General features: G+C 34.3%; 1 protein-coding gene and 1 non-coding gene across 3 annotated transcripts in view; both read left to right on the top strand.

Moving 5' to 3' along the window:
- Nucleotides 1–20,672, top strand: part of Dach1 (dachshund family transcription factor 1) — a 385,477-nt gene that overhangs the window by 195,980 nt on the left and 168,825 nt on the right. The window contains exon 3 of one of the 2 annotated variants that reach the window (XM_021203188.2): nucleotides 8,523–8,684. The exons of the other annotated variant lie outside the window; for it this stretch is intronic. Within the exon in view, the coding sequence (XP_021058847.1) occupies nucleotides 8,523–8,684 (162 nt within the window). The remainder of the gene's footprint in view (nucleotides 1–8,522; nucleotides 8,685–20,672) is intronic. 2 annotated transcript variants of the gene reach the window in all.
- LOC115064636 lies at nucleotides 10,463–10,628 on the top strand. The gene has a single exon (XR_003844459.1). It is a non-coding gene; the product is annotated as a U1 spliceosomal RNA (small nuclear RNA).

The following is a 20,672-nucleotide window of genomic DNA, read 5'->3' as shown; positions in this document are numbered from 1 at the left end:
TAAGACTTTTCTCATTTCTATCCTCATAACAAACTATTCCACAAGGGTGCAGATGCATTCTGAGAAGAACAAAGATAAAGGAGGGATATATTGAAATACCAAAGAAATTGAGACAAAGTAGAATGTTTGAGAAGATTTTTTCAGTTCAAATGCTGGCAAGATGATATTTTTATAGAATAAATATGATTATGGCATTTTTTTAAAACTTTGCTCATCAATCTAGCCCAGCTCAACAATACATTACCTAGTTGCTTCTTTAAAAGTATCTTTTCCACATGTCATACTCTATCAGTCACACTCAGGCTAGGTAGAACTGCCTGTCTAGGCTTAATTACTAGGTCATTTTACTTGATGGCTATAAATATAAGAAGAAATGCTGGGCCATCGAACGACACAAGGAAACTAAAGCTTTGTTCATTAAGAAATAGAAAAGTAATATATAGGACATTATGCTTCAGTGAAATTTTGAGTAAATTTTTGATTATTTCTGATAGTTTGTATAATGAGAATTAGTTCAATTTTAAGTTATGCAGAAGACAATATTCATTTTGAAGTGATGTGCACTAAATATAGGTTTCAGCAACATTATGAATGTTGAATTTCACCAATACTACATGTAAAAGAGTTTTGCACACAATTAAAGGTGAATTATGATTCCATTTATGGCAAATATGTTGTGAATTTTAAGAAACTGTCATTGAAAATTTTGGTCAGATTTCTCTGCCAGCTGACATATTTGTGCATTTATTTGTCTGTCTAACCTTGAATATCCATAAAGTCCATAAGCTATAAAGGAAAGAGATGGATCTTATTTCAAACACTGTGGCTTGCTGAATTCTCTTCTCTTCCCTTTACCTTTATTATCAATAGGTTCAGGGATGAAATGTGACTTAGACGTCAGCTTGTTCTGTCATTGTTTAATATTGTAATGCTATGGAAAATATTACTATCTTTGCACCTGCATCTCACTGTCAGGAAAACAGAAATTAACTTTTTATAGTACCCATGTTCATAAGTTGAGTCCCCAAGTGGCGGCTTAGTAATTATTTTCTAGAGAGAATAGTATTAAAGAAGAGTAAGAGGTCCACATGACATGCTAAGCTTGCCTTTCTACCCAGGAGCTCAATTCTACTAAACCAAATTACAGTAATTTAACCCTTTTTGTTTGTTCTGGTTTGTCCTGTTTCTCTGATTCAGTGATCAGAAGGTGCGATTTTCAAAGGCCCCCATTAAAATGCTTCAGTGATTTACTGATTACCAAATGGCATCCTCATGTTGTTTGACCCTCTGATTCCACTGAGGCGCTAACCTCTTTATTCAGGGTAACTGAAATCTTAAACTGTCCATAAATAATAATGTTAATCCTTGTACTTATTTGATTTATCAATGATTAATTATACAATGATAAGGTGTCTTTTATAATATTGTTTCAATGAAAATATAATTACATCTCTTTCTTGCTTCCATTTCCTCCCTCCAGACTCTCCCAATTCCATCTATCCCATCCCCCCCACACTGTTTCCTGACTGCCTAAATAATACCTGTACAATAACATCAATAGACATGCTAACTGCTAACTCCGAAAGAGATAATATGTTTCTTACTATATGTTGATGCACCTTTTGAGTAGCTTTTTTTTTTTTTTTTTTTGGTTGTTATTGTTAGTCTAAACATTTCTAAAATCTAATTCAATCAATTGAAAAACTGAAAACTGGTATAGAAAGTGTTTCCATTAGTGGCCTCAGGGATCAATTTTCCTTTTCTCCACAGAATACAAATGTGCTACAAAGGGCAAGAAAGTCAGCCTAATGGACATTAAGAGACAAGTTCACGCTGAAAAGATTCACTTTAACCAGACGCACAATTAAGTTTCTTATTCTAGTAGCTTATAATTTCTGCAATTTAAGCATTCAAGATGAGAACAGACATGGTTCAATCACATTTTTAATTTATTTAGAAAGTAATAAGAAATAAAATAACTGGAGATTAGTGTCAGTTTTTGGACAGCTGGTATTTAAATAAGGATAAGAAAAAAAGTAGAGTAAATGGGGGTGGGGGGAGATAACCGGTGTTTTCAAGTTGCTGTACTGAGCCAAGGGTTCTGTGTCTTGGAGTGATTTCAATTGAGTTGTAATTCAGACTCATATGGAGCTCACAATGCACCCTCAGCATAGCGTTTCAAAGTCTATAGGAACTGTCAGGCGCAGAAAGATTGCCTCACAGTAATGAGTGTTGAATCAAACTCTGCTTTTTGATGTTTTACTTTCTGAATTGAATTGTTAGACAAGATTAATTGCACACAGTGAGAGTTTTAAATGAATGACTATGTAAAGCATTAAATTCCTCTCTATGCCACTTGGGGAAAAAAAATAGCTGGAAGGTTTAAATGAATAAATGTATTTAATGCACAAAATGCCTAGGCTAATTTTAAAAATTCCTTTACTAACATCCTTATTGAAAATAGAAACCTGCTTTATTCATCTGTCTTGGTTATATTGCTCTGGTTGAAGTAATTTAATATTCCAGCTTTCTACTAATCTTCTAGTTCAACAGAAGTAAACAATAGCTTCCATAAATTAAAAATGCACTCTTCTAAACATGCTTATAAGATTAGAAAAAAAAAACCAAGGCTGTAAACATTTATGACTGAAGCAAACTAGATTGTTCAAACCCTGCCATGATGCATCGCGTGTATCAATATGGCAGTGATATCAGTTAGAATGCAAACAAGCCTTTAAATGATGTGCCCCTTCATTTCAGCTGGAGAAGCCGCTTCACACCATCTGCCTATCAGATGGTTAGGAACCAGGACTGCGTATTAATGCCACATGTTCGATTTTCCTCCTCCTTGTAATGGTTAGATTCATATTGCTAATAGCTGTGCATGAGCACTGTCGAGGAAATTTCTGTGACGGTGGAGTGATGAGATATTTATAAGCCGCCTGTCTCCTGGAATAATCAGGGGGAAAGAATGCCAGACATAAATAACCCATCAATTCCAGAATATTAATAATAACTATGCTTGACCATAATTTCTTGCATGTTTAAACTTGTTTCTTCTGGGTTTTAGTAAGCAATGTAGACTAATAAATAGTGGGTCATATGGAATATTTGAATACTTACCATCCCTTCAATGTAATATAACTTTTTAACCATTAGGATTTGAAAAAATGCATTTTATATGGAATTCAATGTAAAAGTAGACAGCATATCAAACATTTGGAAGTCATCTTGATGTCTTTGAAACCAAAGATCAAAGATTGGACTTTTCAAGTTAATGAGCAAACAAACAGATCAGAGAAAGGGTTTGACAGCAATATGTCTTCTTTATTGATATTTATAATCTACAGTTGTAATCTTCTACTTATAACTAAGGGCACTAAGTTATTTGAAATAAATATAATTAGATACTTATTCTGTTTTTTTTTTTTTTTTTAAGTGTGATCAGGATAGCTTAATGGCGTTTGAAAGAATTTAAAGGCTATTTAACAAAATTTGAAAGCAGAAAATAATGGCTTTCTTTGTAAAGTAAGAGGATGTAGCCACACAGTCACAATGCTTGCTTCCCTTCCATAACTTAGACCCATGGTACTGTATTTGAAACACCAAAGGGCTTTGTATCAACACAGCATTCAGATTTTGGAATCAGTGATTATGTGATAAAATTGATCCCTGTGGACGGTCAAATCAAAACATGTGCTAAGGTAGCTAAATGGCTAAGACCTTTGATAGTGGTTTAGCATGTTTAGGGAATATAATCAAGGTATTAATTATTTCTTACTGTAAGAAGTCATTTTTTTTCATTCATCTATCTGCTCATCTTGTTTTCTGTCTTCTTATATTGATTATGTTCAATGTAATTATTAAGCATTTCAACTGGTTGGTTTGCTCTGGCCCTTCTCTCTCCTTTTATAAATGGGTATATTGAGTTTATATTGCCATGCTGATTTTTAAACATTCACTTTTGAAGGTCATTGCAATAACATTCTTCATGGTTAATAAGCCTTCATTATAAAACAGAAACACTGTGTAAATTTTAGTATAAATTTCTCACCAATTATGTTTACATGAAAATAAAAAGTCTTATATTAAAGAAATCTTTTGACCCCCTCCCCATTTTTTTCATGAGATACCAAATGGACTAATTCAGAAAAGGAAATTTTTTTTTTTTTTTTTACTAGGAGGAGTTAAAAACAGTGATAATGTGACATGAAAGACACTTTGGAGTGAGTCCTGGAAGCAGGGGAGGCAGAAGTTTCATGAGTCTGAGGCAGAGCAGAGCTAGGCTCTGTATAAATACCACTAGTGAGGAGATGAAGGAGAATGGTACATATTAAAGAATACTGATATTTTCCCCAGAGAATAATTATTTGCTTTATGAAAAATTTGTCATGGTTTGAATTCCTGGTGTTCTACAAATCACTTATTTCCTTGTCTTCTCTCTCTCTCTTTTTTAAGGAAGTTAATTAGTGAACAACATATACAATACAGCCTCTATGTAAGGCTACAATGAGATTCAAACTATCCTTTCATTAGAGACAATATGTTCAGAGGATTTGAGGATTACTTTGGAGATGTGAAAGGAAAGGGCCAAAGGGAACGATAACAAATGTAAGGGGCTGCCAAATGGCTTGTGATCCTCTCAGACCTTAGGCGCAAAGTTCCTATGGAGAGTTGTGTTTTACATTAAATTAATGAGATTTACTATCCCTTGTGTATTCACATACAATCTAACACAAATATGTGTACTTTTAAAAACATGGTTAGATGGACTGCTATATTTTTCTTGTGGCTTTCCAAGTGATCAAGCTTGAGAATAACTTAAGTTTTAGTGACAGATTACAACAAACACTGTGGTAATATTCGTTGTAAGTATACTAAGAATCTATCCATAGTCTCTTGATTTTATGACCTAAGGATGTAGTCATAATCCCCTCCTTTAAGCTACGTCTCTCATTTATATATATTTAAAAAAAATCAAAGGATTATGTTTCTCTTCCCCAATTATATATGAAGACTGCTGGATGAGAAGATGGTTGCTGTGGTAGGATTATAACGATAATACCAAGTACAGAGCCCCAGACTTCCCACATCAGACCTCCTGAGTCAGACTTGTAGATAGAGGTGATGTAGCTGTGTGCTTAGTTCGAAAACTCCATGATGGCTTTTGACACATACTTGGAAGGCAAATTCTTGTTAAAATCGGATGAGGCTTCTACACAAAGTCAGACCAACATGGTCAAAACCTTAAGTGAGAGAATGTGATGGAATCCACTTGAGTGTCTTTGGGACACAGAAGTTAATCTGTCACTGGGAATGTTTCCACATGTGTTGTCAGGGAAGGGTGCACTAAGAAGCCCGATGACCCTGTAAAGTGTAATATTTGGATCTAACAGCAGACATGAAATGTGTTGATCATGACTTCCCTTTCTATGGCCGGCTTGAGCTCTATGTGAGGGAAAGAGTGCAGCTTGGGAGAGTGACCGTTGTTAAGAATGTATGCTATGTATGCTATATGTACGCTTTAGGCTCACATTTAAATATATGTGCCCATTGCACCTTCAGCCATCATGTGTAATACAAATTGGACTCCATGGTTAATAAAACACAGAAAAGTACACAAAGCTGGGAGGGTAGTAGAATAGGGAATGGGTCTCTGAAAATTTGGGTGAGAGGAATGAATAGGACTAAAACACATTGTATAGTTTTAAAATTATTTTATAATTACATTATTTTCTCTTCCTGTTTCTTTCACTAACCATCCGATATACCCTCCTTGTTCTTTTTAAAATTCTTATCCTCTTTTTTTCATGAGTTGATATTATATGCATATATATATATATGTATATTATATATACAACCTGCTCTGTCTGTACAGTTCTATTCATAAGTGTGCCATTGGATAATGAATTATGTGCTCTTTTCTGGAAAAGACTATTTAAAGGAAGGCATATCTGGACTTATGGAAGAAGACATAGAGCTTGAAATTGCAGCAGCAGTAGATGTGGACAAAAATGTTGAATTTAAGATATAGAAAATCAAGTACAAGGAGGGTTCATAGAACCAAAAACTGTAATTGTTTTATATATCATAATTTCCTACCTTAGGAGAAATCAGAATGTTAAATTTTATGTCAGTCAAATTATAACACTCGTGTTCATGGGCAAGTGTATATATGGTTGACTGTGACACATATACCTTTTGGAGTTCTATTAGAATTGTAATTCTTGAAAAAGGTTTTTTTCAAGTTTTACAATTTGCAAAAATAGAATATAATAGTATTACTAGAAGTAGTTATGATAAGGAAAGGAGTAGGCAAATATGAATACTCTAGAATATCGGCATAGATAACCCATGTTTGCTACTGAAAGCTAACACTTGGATCTTGCTTACAGAGGAACAAGGATGTATAATAGTCCTTGGCTGCAGTGAATAGAATATACTATTCTTTGTATAGTTTTCTTACCTAATCATTATGTTTCTTCTTTGGGCTTTGTTTGGTTTTATACATGATGAAACTGTTCTCAAAATGATCCATTGGTTTTCCCAAGATCACTTCTCAAACAATTACGGATTGTGTTATTTGGAATGTGTTGAGTATTATGTAATGGACTTTTAAGTCTTCATTTTTGAATGCGATTATTACATTCTTCTTAGCATAAAGCCAAGCTTAAGAGCTGAGAATAGAGATACATTGGAGAAAGTCAACACTAGAAAATAGAAGAAAGGGAAAAACGAGATGTTCCCCTTTGTTAAAAGGCAAAATCAAGGGAAAATAATTTTCTGGGAAATAAACAGAGGATATAAAGGGAACAGGAAAGAAAATATTCTAAATTATCTTTGAAGGAAATGAGTAATCAAGGAGAAAATTCAATCAGAGGAAGATGAGAGAATCTGTTCAGGTTGAAACTTGAAAGGCAGCGAATACTCATGCTAGATCCAGACGATTCTTTGAATTTAGATCAATGCCTTTTAAGGAGTGGTTATGAGTTTTTCAAGCAAAGATCTCACCTGCAGATCCTACTGACTTAGGGTAAAAATGTTCAAGACCCCTTTGCACTGATCTGAAGAGAAGGTGGAGTCTTCTATGCACCTATTTCCTAGCAAAGACTTCCACCAAGAAAGATTTCCATGCAATTCTATGGGCAGCAGTGTTTCGCTGTGGTGACTGTGAGCAGTGGTTAGTGGGGAGGAAGAGGTGTGCTCATTCTCTCTACCAACTGGGAGTAGAAATAAACCATCCAGATGAATTCAGAAGGTGCAAACACAGTGGTCAAAACTTCTAAAGCAGCAGTGTGCGAAGTGTGCAGGGAAGCACACGATGTCCTTTCATAGATAGGTAACGTTCTGTAACTAGCATACATTAGTCATGTTTCTCTTGGTGTGTCAGTTTTGTCAGATAGTAGATGCCAGGCTTGAATGAATCAATTTGGTAAAGTTGACATACTAAGCAGATAATAAATCTTCTGTTCAACATTATTGTCTTGCTACCTCTATGACTGTACTACTGATCACTGTAATTTGCATTCTGGTATTCCCAGTTTTGATCTCATATTCTATTTTTGTATCATATCTATTATTAGATGCTGTTCCATAGATGACCAAAGTGAATAAAACAGGAAGAGAAAGTGATCAATCTAGGCCTAAATATAGCTTTTTAGACCTTGTGTTACAATGATCAGAATACACTCATGTCACTGAAATCAGTAGTTATATTTTTAATAAGCTGTAGTGGATTATTTGCAGAACTGCTTTTGTATTTTTTTTTTTTACATCTTGAGCCCTGCAGCTATATAACACTTAGCCATTGCTGCTGAATAGCTCAATACTTCAGAAGGAAAACAAATGCACATGCAGTTATACACAGTACAATGTATTGGGTACCAGTACAAGAAATGTAAACATAGGCCTTATAGTTAGAGGCAAGCAGGCACCATCACAGCCCAGGATGTGGAAGTTAAGACTCCAGAATATGAAAAGAATTTCACTAGAAAATGAGCAATCACGGAATTGAGTTCAATTTTAAAAAAACAAAACAAAACAAAGCAAAACAAAACATAAAAAGTTGATGCTGCAAGACCATGTATGAGACATGGTGGTGTGTTCAGAAAAGAACGTGTGTGATGTGCTAAATAGTAAGGAGACCTTGGGTACCAGATGGAAGCTTTGCAGCTAATCTGAAGTTCCAACTTTCTGTCTCCTGGGTACCTGTAGAGGATTTTCAGGAGAAAGTGGGATGTTCAGACAGTATTGAAAAGTTTATCCAGTCCACATGTATAATTGACCCTATGGAATATGTGTTACTTCTCTGCTAATAATCAAATCAAGAATTTGACATACATCTATACCCATCTATATTAATGCTGCAATGGCTGATTTGGAGTGGAAATATATTATCAGAATTACATAAAGGAATCAGATCCTCTAATATACATTTGTATGTGTGTTATGGAAAGACTTGGGCTATTACACACAAAAGTCTGAATTTGAATTACTTTGCTTTTAATTTATTTTTTTTTAAGGTCTGACTGCAGCTGCTGCAGCTGCTGCAGCTGCTACCAATGCAGCTATTGCTGAAGCAATGAAGGTGAAAAAAATAAAATTAGAAGCTATGAGCAACTATCATGCCAGTAACAACCAACATGGAGCAGATTCTGAAAACGGGGACATGAATTCAAGTGTTGGTAAGTTTAATGTTCACTGGCTATTCACAGTCACATTTCCATAGAATTATTTTTCTCATTGATGAAATGAGTATTGAATATCAAGACAGGTGTATATTTTTAAAGCTTCCTTTTGCCTCTCTAGTGTGTGTACTATGGACCTGGCCAAGTTATTTTAAACACAAGGTCAATTTTACAACTATAATTTTATGCTACAAATACTGAATTGGTGCATTTCTTAATTCAAATAAGTTTTAAGAATCAAAAGTATAGATAATGTGAAAGAAATATGGAAATGTGTGTGTGTTTGCCCACGTGTGTTTCCAACCCTTCTTGTCATTTTAAAAATCATTTATTATCGAGTAAGAAATGTCATTCCTAAAGAGCAGAGTTTATGCATTAGCTATTTGTCCTTTATATGGGGTGCCTTTCAGGTCCCATGTGGATGTCTGAAACAATGGATAATACATGTTATTATATGTACTTTCCTATCCTCAGACATATAATACAATTTATTTTACAGATTGCCATTTTAAAATATCAAAAACAGTAGGTAGTAACAAAATATGCAATTTCAGAACACTGACCTAAGAGCTGCACGCTTTTACTTTTCTGGCATACAATATCATTGATCCAAGCCCATGCAAAAATTATGCAAAACTTATAAATGATTACTTAAAAATATCAGTTCGGAACACTGTTTACCACATGCAATAAAGACTACAGAAAGATAAACTGCGGCAGGGGAGGTTGTAAGCTTAAACTTTCCAATGTTGCCAGTAATGTGAATTATGTTTTTATGATTCTTTCTATATACAACCATTACCAAGACATCTCCCATTTGCAAAGCACATTATAAAGTTCTCATGATCATGTGGCTTCCCTTCTGTTTACTCTCACAATGAAACCAAATGAAACATTTTTACCTTTGCAGGCTAATCACTTGGCTTGTGAAAGGCAGCTTTAAATGTGGGTTATTTAATTAATTTATTACTTTTTTACAAATGAAATATTTTTAATCTGGATTTTGGTGTTGCAAACATTTCATCCTGTTCCTATACTCTAATGTTTTCCTTAACAGTACAGAACTGATGCTAAAAATATAACTTTGCAAGAGAAAAATCGCAGTTTGAAAAGAACACGCATGTTATCCTGTCCATCATGGCTCTAGGCAACACAGATGTTTACCACAATTCAATAAATTTCTCTTTTCCATACAGCACTTTAAAATCATTTCTTAAGTTAATCAATAGCTCTCCGAATTCCACCCATTGAGATGTAATTACAGACACATAGTAAAATATTATGAAGTTTAATAATTATTATTTCATTGCAATTGCTCATACACACATACTAGAAAAAAAAACACTAGGGTAGTAAGTGATTTGAAAAATATATACACGCACACACAAAATTTCTTCCATGGATGTAAAGGGACACTTTTGACATGCAAATGGAAAGAATTGGATTTCTCAGAAGATTGTCATACAGGCAACTGAAAATGACTGGATCTTGAATTAAGAGTAGCTGGTGGTGGCTATTCTTGGTGCCACCACAAACAACCTCAGGGATACACTAGTGGCACTACGTGGGATCCTAGAGAGATGGCTAAGGAAGCAGAGAATTGCTTAGCTCACAGTTGGTTCCTCTGCTTTAGATTTAAGTCAACTCAATAGTGAAGTAAAATGAAATAATTTTAATAGCTTTCTTTTAGGACTGTTAAGTGCTTCAGATAAAATTATCTTTTGTTTGACTGCTGAAATAGAGCATCTTTCAGTACTTATAAAGATAAGTGATCAATGTTTACCTGGCAGAGCCATACCAAGGTCATAAAGGGTGGTTTTCCCAGGGTGAGACTAATTCAGTGAACTGTAACATTCGGATCTCTGTCATTCCCCAAATGAGGAAAACTTTGTCTACATCATTTGTTGTAGTGGGGGGGTTGTGTTCATGTCATATCCCATAAGAAAAATTAGTCTACTCATCAATGAACAATTATAGTAATTTTTAAAATGGTACTTTGATTATTTCCAAAATAAACTCACAATGCAAGTCATTCCTGATGGTAGATGCTTGAAGGTAGGATTAAGGGGGAACAACACCTTTTAAAGGGACCTATTCAAAAGAAACAAGGTCTTAATTCTCCTGAGCAGCTGAACAGCAGTTGGCTTTTAAGAAACCAATAAGCAGAAGTAAAGAGGTAAATGACTCACAGTTAAGCATTAATGCATGTTTCATAATTTTAGTATGTATTAACATTTACCCACTATCCAAATTATAGCTTCCTTTAATTATTTAGGTAGTTAACCTATTATCATGTCTTATAATACACACAAGTCAAATATCCCATTATATTTTAGTTGGGAAATTAACTTTTTCTATTAGTTGATAGCTCAGCTGTTATATCATAGCATGAATTTACCTTACATTCTTTTCAACCAAGAGGTGTGTTGACTTGTTCCTTCTTAGAAGACTGTGCTATTTAGAGACATTTTTTTCATCCATGGATTGTTAGACTGACCTCCTCCAAGGGACCTACATCATTTCTATTGTGGACCACTTTAGCTGATTTGTGGGGCACTACTGTTGCCCTCTTCATTCAATTCCTCACATGCTGTAATTGTCCAAGTATTTGCAACCCCTGTTGTCTTTCATCAAAAGCTCCACTCTTGGATATTTATTTAGAAATCATAGACAGTGAGTTTTAAGTGGGCAGAGGGTGGCTGCAAAGAGTGAAGGAATCCAGTGAAGGTCAGAGTAAAGTTTGCATAGATCAAAGCAGTTGCTGAACTGAGCAGTTTTTGTGGCTCCAGGCAGCTATGAAGCCAATCCCTGCCTCTTTTAAGTGGTCAATAACAATTTGATTATGACTTTGAAAAGTTATGTAGGTATTCTGATCTTAACAGTAGAAGACAATTAGAAAATGACACAGTGATAATTAAAATCTGTGTATTCATTGCTCAGTATGTCATTCATTGTGTCTGTTTCTCACATTATTTCAAGGTTGAATTTACTTTTACTATTAAAGTTTCTTAAGATTGCCATCTTAGAACTTTCTCCCTCTTTTTACTGCCATCAACAACAGCTTCCTCCTTTGCCTTCCTCTTTGCTTGGTTGTGTCACTTCCAAAGCCACAGAGCTGTGAGAAAACTTGGAATCAGTTTTACATTGTGCTTCGTGAAACTTTTGAGTTCAGCTCATTGTAAAAACACAAAAATGATCTAATGCACACCCAGTCCACAAGGGCCACATACATGCTAATGGGAAGGACTGCCCTACAGCATTGAGAGGTGTCTAGGAAGAAGAACTGTTGAACTTGAGTTCTATAAAGAATCCCAAGACTCTTAAGCCCGTGTTCCAGAATTGAAGCTATCTGTTTTTGTGATTTCTCTTACTAATAAGCACTCTGCCGGAGTGACATCCTTTACAGAGCTAAAGCTTAGACTTGGTGTATTGTTACTATGTAGTCTTGCCCTCACCCGGTGACATTTTTAGTGTCAACTCATCATGTTTCCTATGACTTTTGTTCACATTTTAGGCTTTCCTTTATAGGTCTATGTTTTCAATTAGTTAATTGTAATTAAATCCCTTTAGCTCAGGAAAATAAATTATGTTTCTGCTTGATTTGTCTTGGTGAGGCAACTACAAAATCTTGTGAAAGATGACTTTCACTGATTCATAATAAGTTATGAATAATCCATAATGGCTAAACATTAGCCAGAAAAAAAAAAACGTATTTTAGAAATCTTCGATGTTGACAAATAATTACTTTGCTTTCCAATTTTAGATGATTGCTTTAGGCCTGCTTCTTTCCAAGAGGATGATGAGTGTAGGAAGAGGTGAGGAACTCAGGAGAGATCTGAGAGAGGCATCAGCTTGCTGAGTGAAATATATGGTCACATCACCCTTCTCTCTCATCCACAATCAATTGGATTCTTTTAGTTTAATATTTACTTGCTGAGATGAGACACTAGTCTGCATGGTGATAAACAGTCGGCTCCTGGCATCTGAAGGTGACCTGTCAGTTCATATGGACAAATCCCCTGCTTACTGAAATGTACAAAATAAATCATTAAAGCAGGCAGGTGCTCATTCCCAGATTTAAATCACCATAGATTTATGATTTGAATTAATGCTTCATTTGGCCATAGAAATAGATACTGAGACAAATGATATGCACTGGTTGGAGTTTCCATACTGTAGCCATCCTGATATTGATTACTGAGATGTCTTAGCAATCTCTTGTTTATATCAAGTACTATCTTGTGACAGGTTTGCTGATATGAGCTACGTTCCAGATAAGAAGGAAAAATGTCTTGGATTCTTTTTAGTGGCAACACTCTCCACAGAATATAGGCCAGATAAATTACTATTTTTTTCTTTAACAACCTATCTGCATAACCAGCTTAAACATGCTGCTTGCAAATTGGAACTGGGATATTAGAAAGGGAAAATTTAAAACCATTGAACTCAAGGTCAATTTGACAGCATCCATAACTTTTCTTTTTATCTGTTTATCTTTTCTTTTGGCATTACGCTCATCTTTGAGGACTGTAAATTAATCACAATTTGTTTAATCTAAATAAAGGATCCTTAATTTTACTTCTGGTTTTGAAATGCTATCTAAATATTGACATCTATGTTATCTAAATAAATACTTGCTAATCCTAGTGTCTTACCCCCTTTACTAAAAGAGCCATAAAATTCACCTTTAAAAAAAAATACATGCATTAAATGTTATTCCAAAGTATGTGAGCCATAATTTACCAAGAGTCGAGAAAAGAATTCATTCTCTCAACATTTTATTTAAGGAAAACACTATGTACACAGTTTAGAAAAATTCACAGAGGATTCAAGAGGGAATTTTGCCAGTGGCTAATATCTGACTCATAGAACTGGTAAACAGCTATCAACAATAGTAGATTTCTGGCTTCATAGGAAATGAGTTCATATCTATTCAAAATGTGATCTCAAAACAGATGTCCCAAGAAAATCTCATTGTTTAAACTATAGTCATAACCCCCTAGCTGCTGTTATTACTTCAAGGAAGTGAAGTCATCTCACGACTTCAATACTTTGTCTTTCTGAACTCTGTAGCATATGGGCAGGCCTGTGCTTGTTCAGTAAATGGCAAAGCTGAGCAAATGTCACTTGTATGAAGTACTTGTCTGTTGTTTTTTTGTTTTTTGTTTTCAAATTGTTCTCCAATTGGACATAGTTAACAGGATGCAGGACTTTCAAGCAAAAGTAAGGACATGAGTTGAGTTGAGAATGCATTCTTCATTCTTTCGCCTGTGTTCACTTCTCCTATCCTGCCACCAACAAAACACATTTATTAAGAGGACAAAAAAAAGCCAATTACAGGGGGAGACAAAATATATTTCCTAGTTGAACATTCCCTTACCTTGAAACAAGAAAAGTAACCTTAAAGGATATCTTGCTGGTATAGAATGATTTGCATAAAAGTGACTTCCTGTCTTCTAGGACACATGTTTACTTTGAGGGAAAAAGAATGATTTTATGATTTAAGGAAAAATATATCTTGGAGCGCTCGAGACAGCAAATAAAAGGAAACTGAGAGCCAGGCCGCCATGCAGAGCTCTGCAGTTGCACATTGGATCCTGCCTTGGCAATGTTAATGAACCTCAAATCCTTCCTATAATTAGATGAGGGAATTGCTTATATTTTCAAACAGATGATGCTGCTATAATGAAACGATTGACAGGGAATTTAAGAGTGTCTACAGTAGTCATTTGGTTTCTGTTATAAAAAAAAAGTTTAAAAAGAAGATTGGCTTTAGACATAGGTCCTAAGAGAGGTAGTAATTTACATACCATGCTATGACAGGTGTCTTCGCAGAGTAAGAAAGAGAATGGAAGACTAGAGAGATGATGGGCAGGTAGAGCAGGATTTTTGGGGAGGGGTGTCCTGTGCTTATTCTGCTTAGGTTCTTTAAAAGGGGCCGAGACTCAAGAGATGGATCCGGATTGAGTGCACAGCTGTAACTGCTGATGAGCTAATTGCTCCTTATCTCTCAGCCCCATTCATCTTCATTTTTTACCAATTACTGAGAATTATCTGTGTTCTCAGTTGGATATGAGAGTTAATCCTTTTTGGTTAAGCTGGCAGTACTGTGAGCAGATTCCAAATCGGAGGGTGAAAAAGCCAGGAGCATGCTTGCTCTAAAAATGTCTCCAGTTCAATGACAGTATCACTGGTTTATAAGAAATTTGCTGTTGTTTAACAGATTCGATGTGGATTTTCTACTTTAAACTTTAACATGGTTTCCTAATAATAATTGGAAAGAGGTTTCTTCTTCTCTGACGAGAAGGATTAAATGATTGCACTAGTCAGGGTCTAGTAAATATAATGGAAAAAGAAAAACCTAAGCTAAAAGTTTAAAATAGTTATGACATTTGGAATGTAGACTATTTTAGAACTGATGGTTATCAATTTATATGTAAAACTTTTAACTCAGTCATTCCTGTTCATATGTGGTCCCATACATGTTCAAGAAATGTTGCCCAACTAGAAGCCTTTCGTAAATGTCACATTAGTGGACTAATGGAAAGCAACACAAGCATCTCTTAAAAGTGTAGTAACTGCCATGACTTGTGATTCAATTGATTGTGAATAGGCCATATGGTTAACATCATTCCCTATGCAAAGGATGTCTTCATATCTTGACATCTAATACAAAGTTACTCACCCCATCATTAAAAACAAAGAAAGGCATTAGGTTACTTTTTCATGAATTCTGATGCACTTATAAATATTTAATATCTCTAGCATTTATCTTTACTAAATGTCTCTTAAAAGATAACGTAAAGAGTATAATAAACAGCTCATTCAAATTGAAATTAGAAAAAACAAACTTGATAGACATTAAAACTTCTTATATAGCATGACCAGGGAAAAGCCTTTAGATATATTCACAAAATGCATGGAAAACTAGAAAATTTAGCTTCTACTTGTAATTGAGCCAATAATGAATGCAGCTACTTAAATAAGTTTTTGTAATGCTGGATATCTTTGTGATAAGAAGGTTCACTCTGGTTCTTTACATTTTACTGAATGAGAACCCAAGAGCAACTTATATGTCTCAAGAAAAAAACTGATAAATAGAGTGCTATGTATCTATTTAAAATATTATTTATCTATTATGCATGATAGATCAGAGTTGACAATATTTACATTGACTGTGAGAATACGAAAGCAGACATTTTTCTTTGGTGCTGTGCATTTATTGTTTTAATGTGTGGATGAGACTGGACAAAAGTTTTTATAGTTTTACTATGGGAGGAAAATGTGATTATTTAAAAAAAAATATATGCTTTAAAATTAGCTTAGTTAAATGTGGCACAGACACCATGATCCAATCAGCATTGTTTATGCTTATTACATCATTTGGGCAGGAGAGATAGCTTCATTGTCTTTCATTATTGTTTTAAATATTTGTTGTTTGTTTTGTCAAATAATAGAAGTATCTATGTTCACAATAAGTGACTGAAGGGAAACTTTCCTTCTGCATTAAGACACAGTTTTTTTCATAATAGTTAATATATATTACTATATCACTTCTTGAATAATATTAAAATTATTAGACTATAATCAATCATTTGTACTACTTTCTTATGTGAGCTGCTAAATATAGTTTTTTGGTGTATATAAGCCACATCTTATTTTTATGCAATATGGTTTTCTGTTTCTAGAAGACATTTACAATGTATAGCGACACTTTGAAAATAGTAGACAATATGCAATGCTTTTGTTTCAGTATCAATAATTTTTGTAAATAATGATGGTGTATTAAGAAAAACCTAGCAATTGAAGCAAAGAATCAATTAAATGATTTTTGACTGTATTTCTTGCAAAAGCATGAAACAAATAATTTAGAGTATATCCAGAAAAATTAGTTATATGGCAGATTCCCTCACATTCCACCATATTCTATCATCCCCAAAATAACATTCACAGGAACAACTATTATCCACGTAATACACTCTCATGACATGTTGTTCAAATACACTTTGTATACAAATTATCTATGTATATAAAGTATTTTTGTATAAAGATATGCCAGGTTACACTCATTTTTTTTATGATCAGGTGATTCTTATTTGACTCAGTACTAAGTTCCACTAGTCACTTACTTTAACATTTAACTTATTATGATGAACAACATGTATTTAAAATAAACCTTTTACCTTTTTGCTTTCTAAAAATATAATGCCCAATAATACCTATTTTAAAATAGCTTCTAAAATTCTAGTGGTAGTGAACGTATTATCCGAGACAACCCTAGGACTTGCTCGACACTTTGTTTATGTGCACACAAGTTTAGCTTTTTTTGGCACCTGCCACCCTTAGCATTTCACGTTTTCATTGCTCTCATTCTTTTCTGAAGTGTTCAAGTGCTCCAAAATTGTACAAAGTCATTTGAGTGAGCAGTGAATTTTCAAACTGAATGCAAAGTAGTATAACCAAAGGATTTGTAAATAACACAGTACTTGACATAAATGTCTCAAACTGTCAGTTTACCTAAGATGAAATAATGTGGCAGACATACTTTTACATGCTCCGGATGGCACAGCCCCTCCCCTTCTCACAGACCTGGATAATTTGGAAAATAAGAAAGAATGGAGGATTTAAATATGGTTTTCTTTAACAGCAGGTCATAATGGAAACAGAGACCCTTATAATTCAGTGCTGAGAGAATTACCAGTTTGATAATGATTAGGAGTGTTGTTATTAAAACAGTATGTGCAGTTCATTTTCAACAGTTTTGAATTAGAGGCTGCACTAATGAAACGGATACGGTTTCCTTCACAAAGGGCAGATCTGTTAGTTAATATCGCTGCAGCAGTGCCTTGCAGACCATGCCTTTAGCTCTATTTGTATTTCACAGCATGATAAGCAAAGAGTGTTGATTTTCAAGGATCCTGCTGATGGAAGGTAATGGCATTATTACATCTTTATCTCAAAGCAGAACTGAGTGGTAAATGATTTTTTTTTCGGCATTGCACAAAAGATTTCTTGGTTAGAAAGCCTTTTTTTTTTTTATTTCTTTACATCGTTTTAGTCTTGGAAATGATATGTTATTATTTAATGTCTGCACAGCAAGCTTGAAAGCACCTAATAGCGAATGGATTGGAAGTGAAGTACCTCCTGTTCTCAGATATGGATCTTCTCAGTCGCAGGCAGTACCAGCTGTCGTCCCAGCCATACTGCTGTGATTTAATTAGTCTGTTTATGTCCTTTCTAATAATATTTCCATCTCTATGAAAGGGCAAATGCGACAGGGACTTTTTTCCCTTTCTACTTCTGCAGACTGAAGAATGTGGCCTACATCTGATATGTGGAGAGGCAAGATAGAGTCTCCACCCCTGTCACTTCAAGCTGTTGATAAATGGGTCAGCCAAAAAGAATAGTCACTTCCTTGGGGTCATTTGTAGGCTAGTCCCTACTGTCTGCATAGAGACAAAGGAGGGGACAAATGTATTTGAGTGCATATATTGTGACATATATCATAAATTTTATATCTATGAATAAAAACATTTATAAACTAAAGTTGGAATTCTTTATATGTACTGAAATTTCATGTTTTGTCTATATCTTCATAGCATGTTTTAATAATAGTTCTCTTGGTTCTTACATGAAAAATGCAACAATTTAGGATTTCTCAGAAAGTTTTTAATCTTGCTAGGTAGAAATTTGTACTGATGTATGTACTTTAAATTATTTGTATGACCAAAGGGTTTGGATCTGTGGGTAAAGCAGTCTCATAAGTTATTGTATTTTAGATTTTCCAAGGAAAAATATTGGTACATGATTTTCAGGAACTATTTAATTATTTTATAGTATTTTTTTCTAGAAGATGTATTTAACTTAAACAAATAGATTACATTCCAAACAACTGACCACATACTTTAGTTAAGTATATATAAACTGATGAGCAAGTATGAAGGAAATGTAGGTTATTTATTATAATGTAGAGATTGGTAATTCCCAGACACTATAATATTTAAGTAATTCATGTCATTTCAAAACTCTGGCCCTGGGAACATTTTTGCTTTTCCTACTGCCCCAGGATTCTGTGAGCATGCAACACTTCAGGAGATAAACCTAGGAGGAAAATAGGGTTTTGAAACTAATTTGTTTGTCCTTAATTTCACTTATTATTTATTTTTTGTTTTACTTCAGAAAGAGTCTCTAGCAACCTACAGTAATGGATTCTGTCTGTTTTTGGAAATCTCTTCACCTTACCCCATTTATAAGTTCTACAATTATGTTACAATTTTTACTAGATGATTTAGCTAGAGTTTTTCTTCTTTTTTTTGTCATTTTTACTTTAGTTTTACTCCCTCACATGAATTTTTGAGAGGCATCTAAAAGTCCATGATTTATTAAATGACACAAGCTCACAGTTTTGTATCTGTGCAAATGGAAAGATTAGAAATCCTACTCTGGTCAAAGTGCTTAGTTCATTGATAAACAATGTTCTCTGACAATCTAACCTTCATCCATCTAGAGTTCCTAGTGATAAGGCATACTCTTGATTACATTCTCCCTTTCTCCTTTCATTCATCTGCCACTGTGTAAACTGCACGTACACCAAAGGGAAAGCTAAGCTCTAGAGTAGTTTTAAATATACGTGTTAAGCAGAGGATTTAGTGGGAAGATTTCCTATCTCTGCTTTTACACGTTGGTATTATTTCATATCATTTACATGCTTTTTCATCAGAATATATCCCTACTCATCAAATTGCTAAATAGATATGTACAAATACCATGCATACATGTGCATACACACATACATCAACACACACACACACACGCACACGCATACACACACTATTTTATCACTACATTAAGTTCCTGAATGTCTCTTGTCAAATTATTCCAAGTATAAATTCTATTTACAGACTCTTTTCTTTTTAAATATAGTTTCTTTAATTATATTGTTTTAGACAAAAAGAAATCCTCAAGAGGCACAAATTTGGCAGTGACTTTTCCCTCTTTCTGTATGTTTCCTATATTGTCTGAACTAAACATAGATGATTAAGCTGTCCTGACACGAACCATTTTGCTGCTTTGAAGAACCTCACCACGGAGCATTTGATGGTATTTTTTTATTAATTGGATAAATGAATTGTGAGCTGTGTGGTTGCATGATGATGCACTCATTTAGTTGTTGCTTTTTCCCTTCCTAATCTCTGTCATATTGGATTTATAAATGGAACAGAGTGACCTTTGGAACAGTGATGGAAATGAAGAGATAAACACAACTTGAAAGGACAAACCAATTAATATCAATGTGTTTGCTGCACATCCAAGAGGAATTTTAATCCTTTGCTCTCCACGATAAATGTGTGGTTCATTTGTTGAGTAAGAGAACACAGTTTTGGAAATTTACAAATTTTTACTCTTGTCTCTTATAAAAGTGCTAAGATTTTTTTTTTTTGAACACATGAAACACAATATTAGATTAATTCTAGGAAACAAAACCTTGATACACCTTTCGAAGTTTGATGATGTATGTCTTTAAACAAAAATATGCTAGCATTGTATCTGCACATGCACCCACACAAACGTATCATAGATATTAGCATATGCATATACGACAGTATAAAGAATACAGTGTGTCCTGGAATATATTCACTTTTTGAATACACCACTTGTTTGTAAATTTAGACTAATATGCAACCTCATGCCATGGCTCATACAATATGATTGAAATAGCCCGATTCAGGGAACTTATACAAATCATTTATTACTTTAAGCTGCCATGAACTACAATGTCATTTTTAATTTTGTCCCCAAATCAGCAAGTTTACTCTAGTATGCTATGAAAATGAACCCTGAGCAACCTGTCCTGTCTCCTTTCTCCTTTGCCCTCCCAGTTTTCCTTTTTACCTAACTGAACATAGTTTCTTAAAACAAAGAGCCAATCCCACTATGGACTTAGCTTCAGCAACCTTGCACATCGTATTCCCTTTAATAGTTTAA

This window comes from Mus pahari, chromosome 8 (assembly GCF_900095145.1).
Source record: "Mus pahari chromosome 8, PAHARI_EIJ_v1.1, whole genome shotgun sequence".
Classification (NCBI taxonomy): Eukaryota; Metazoa; Chordata; class Mammalia; order Rodentia; family Muridae; genus Mus; species Mus pahari.
The sequence above is the reverse complement of the archived record's forward strand: the minus strand, read 5'-3'. Positions and strand labels throughout refer to the sequence as shown.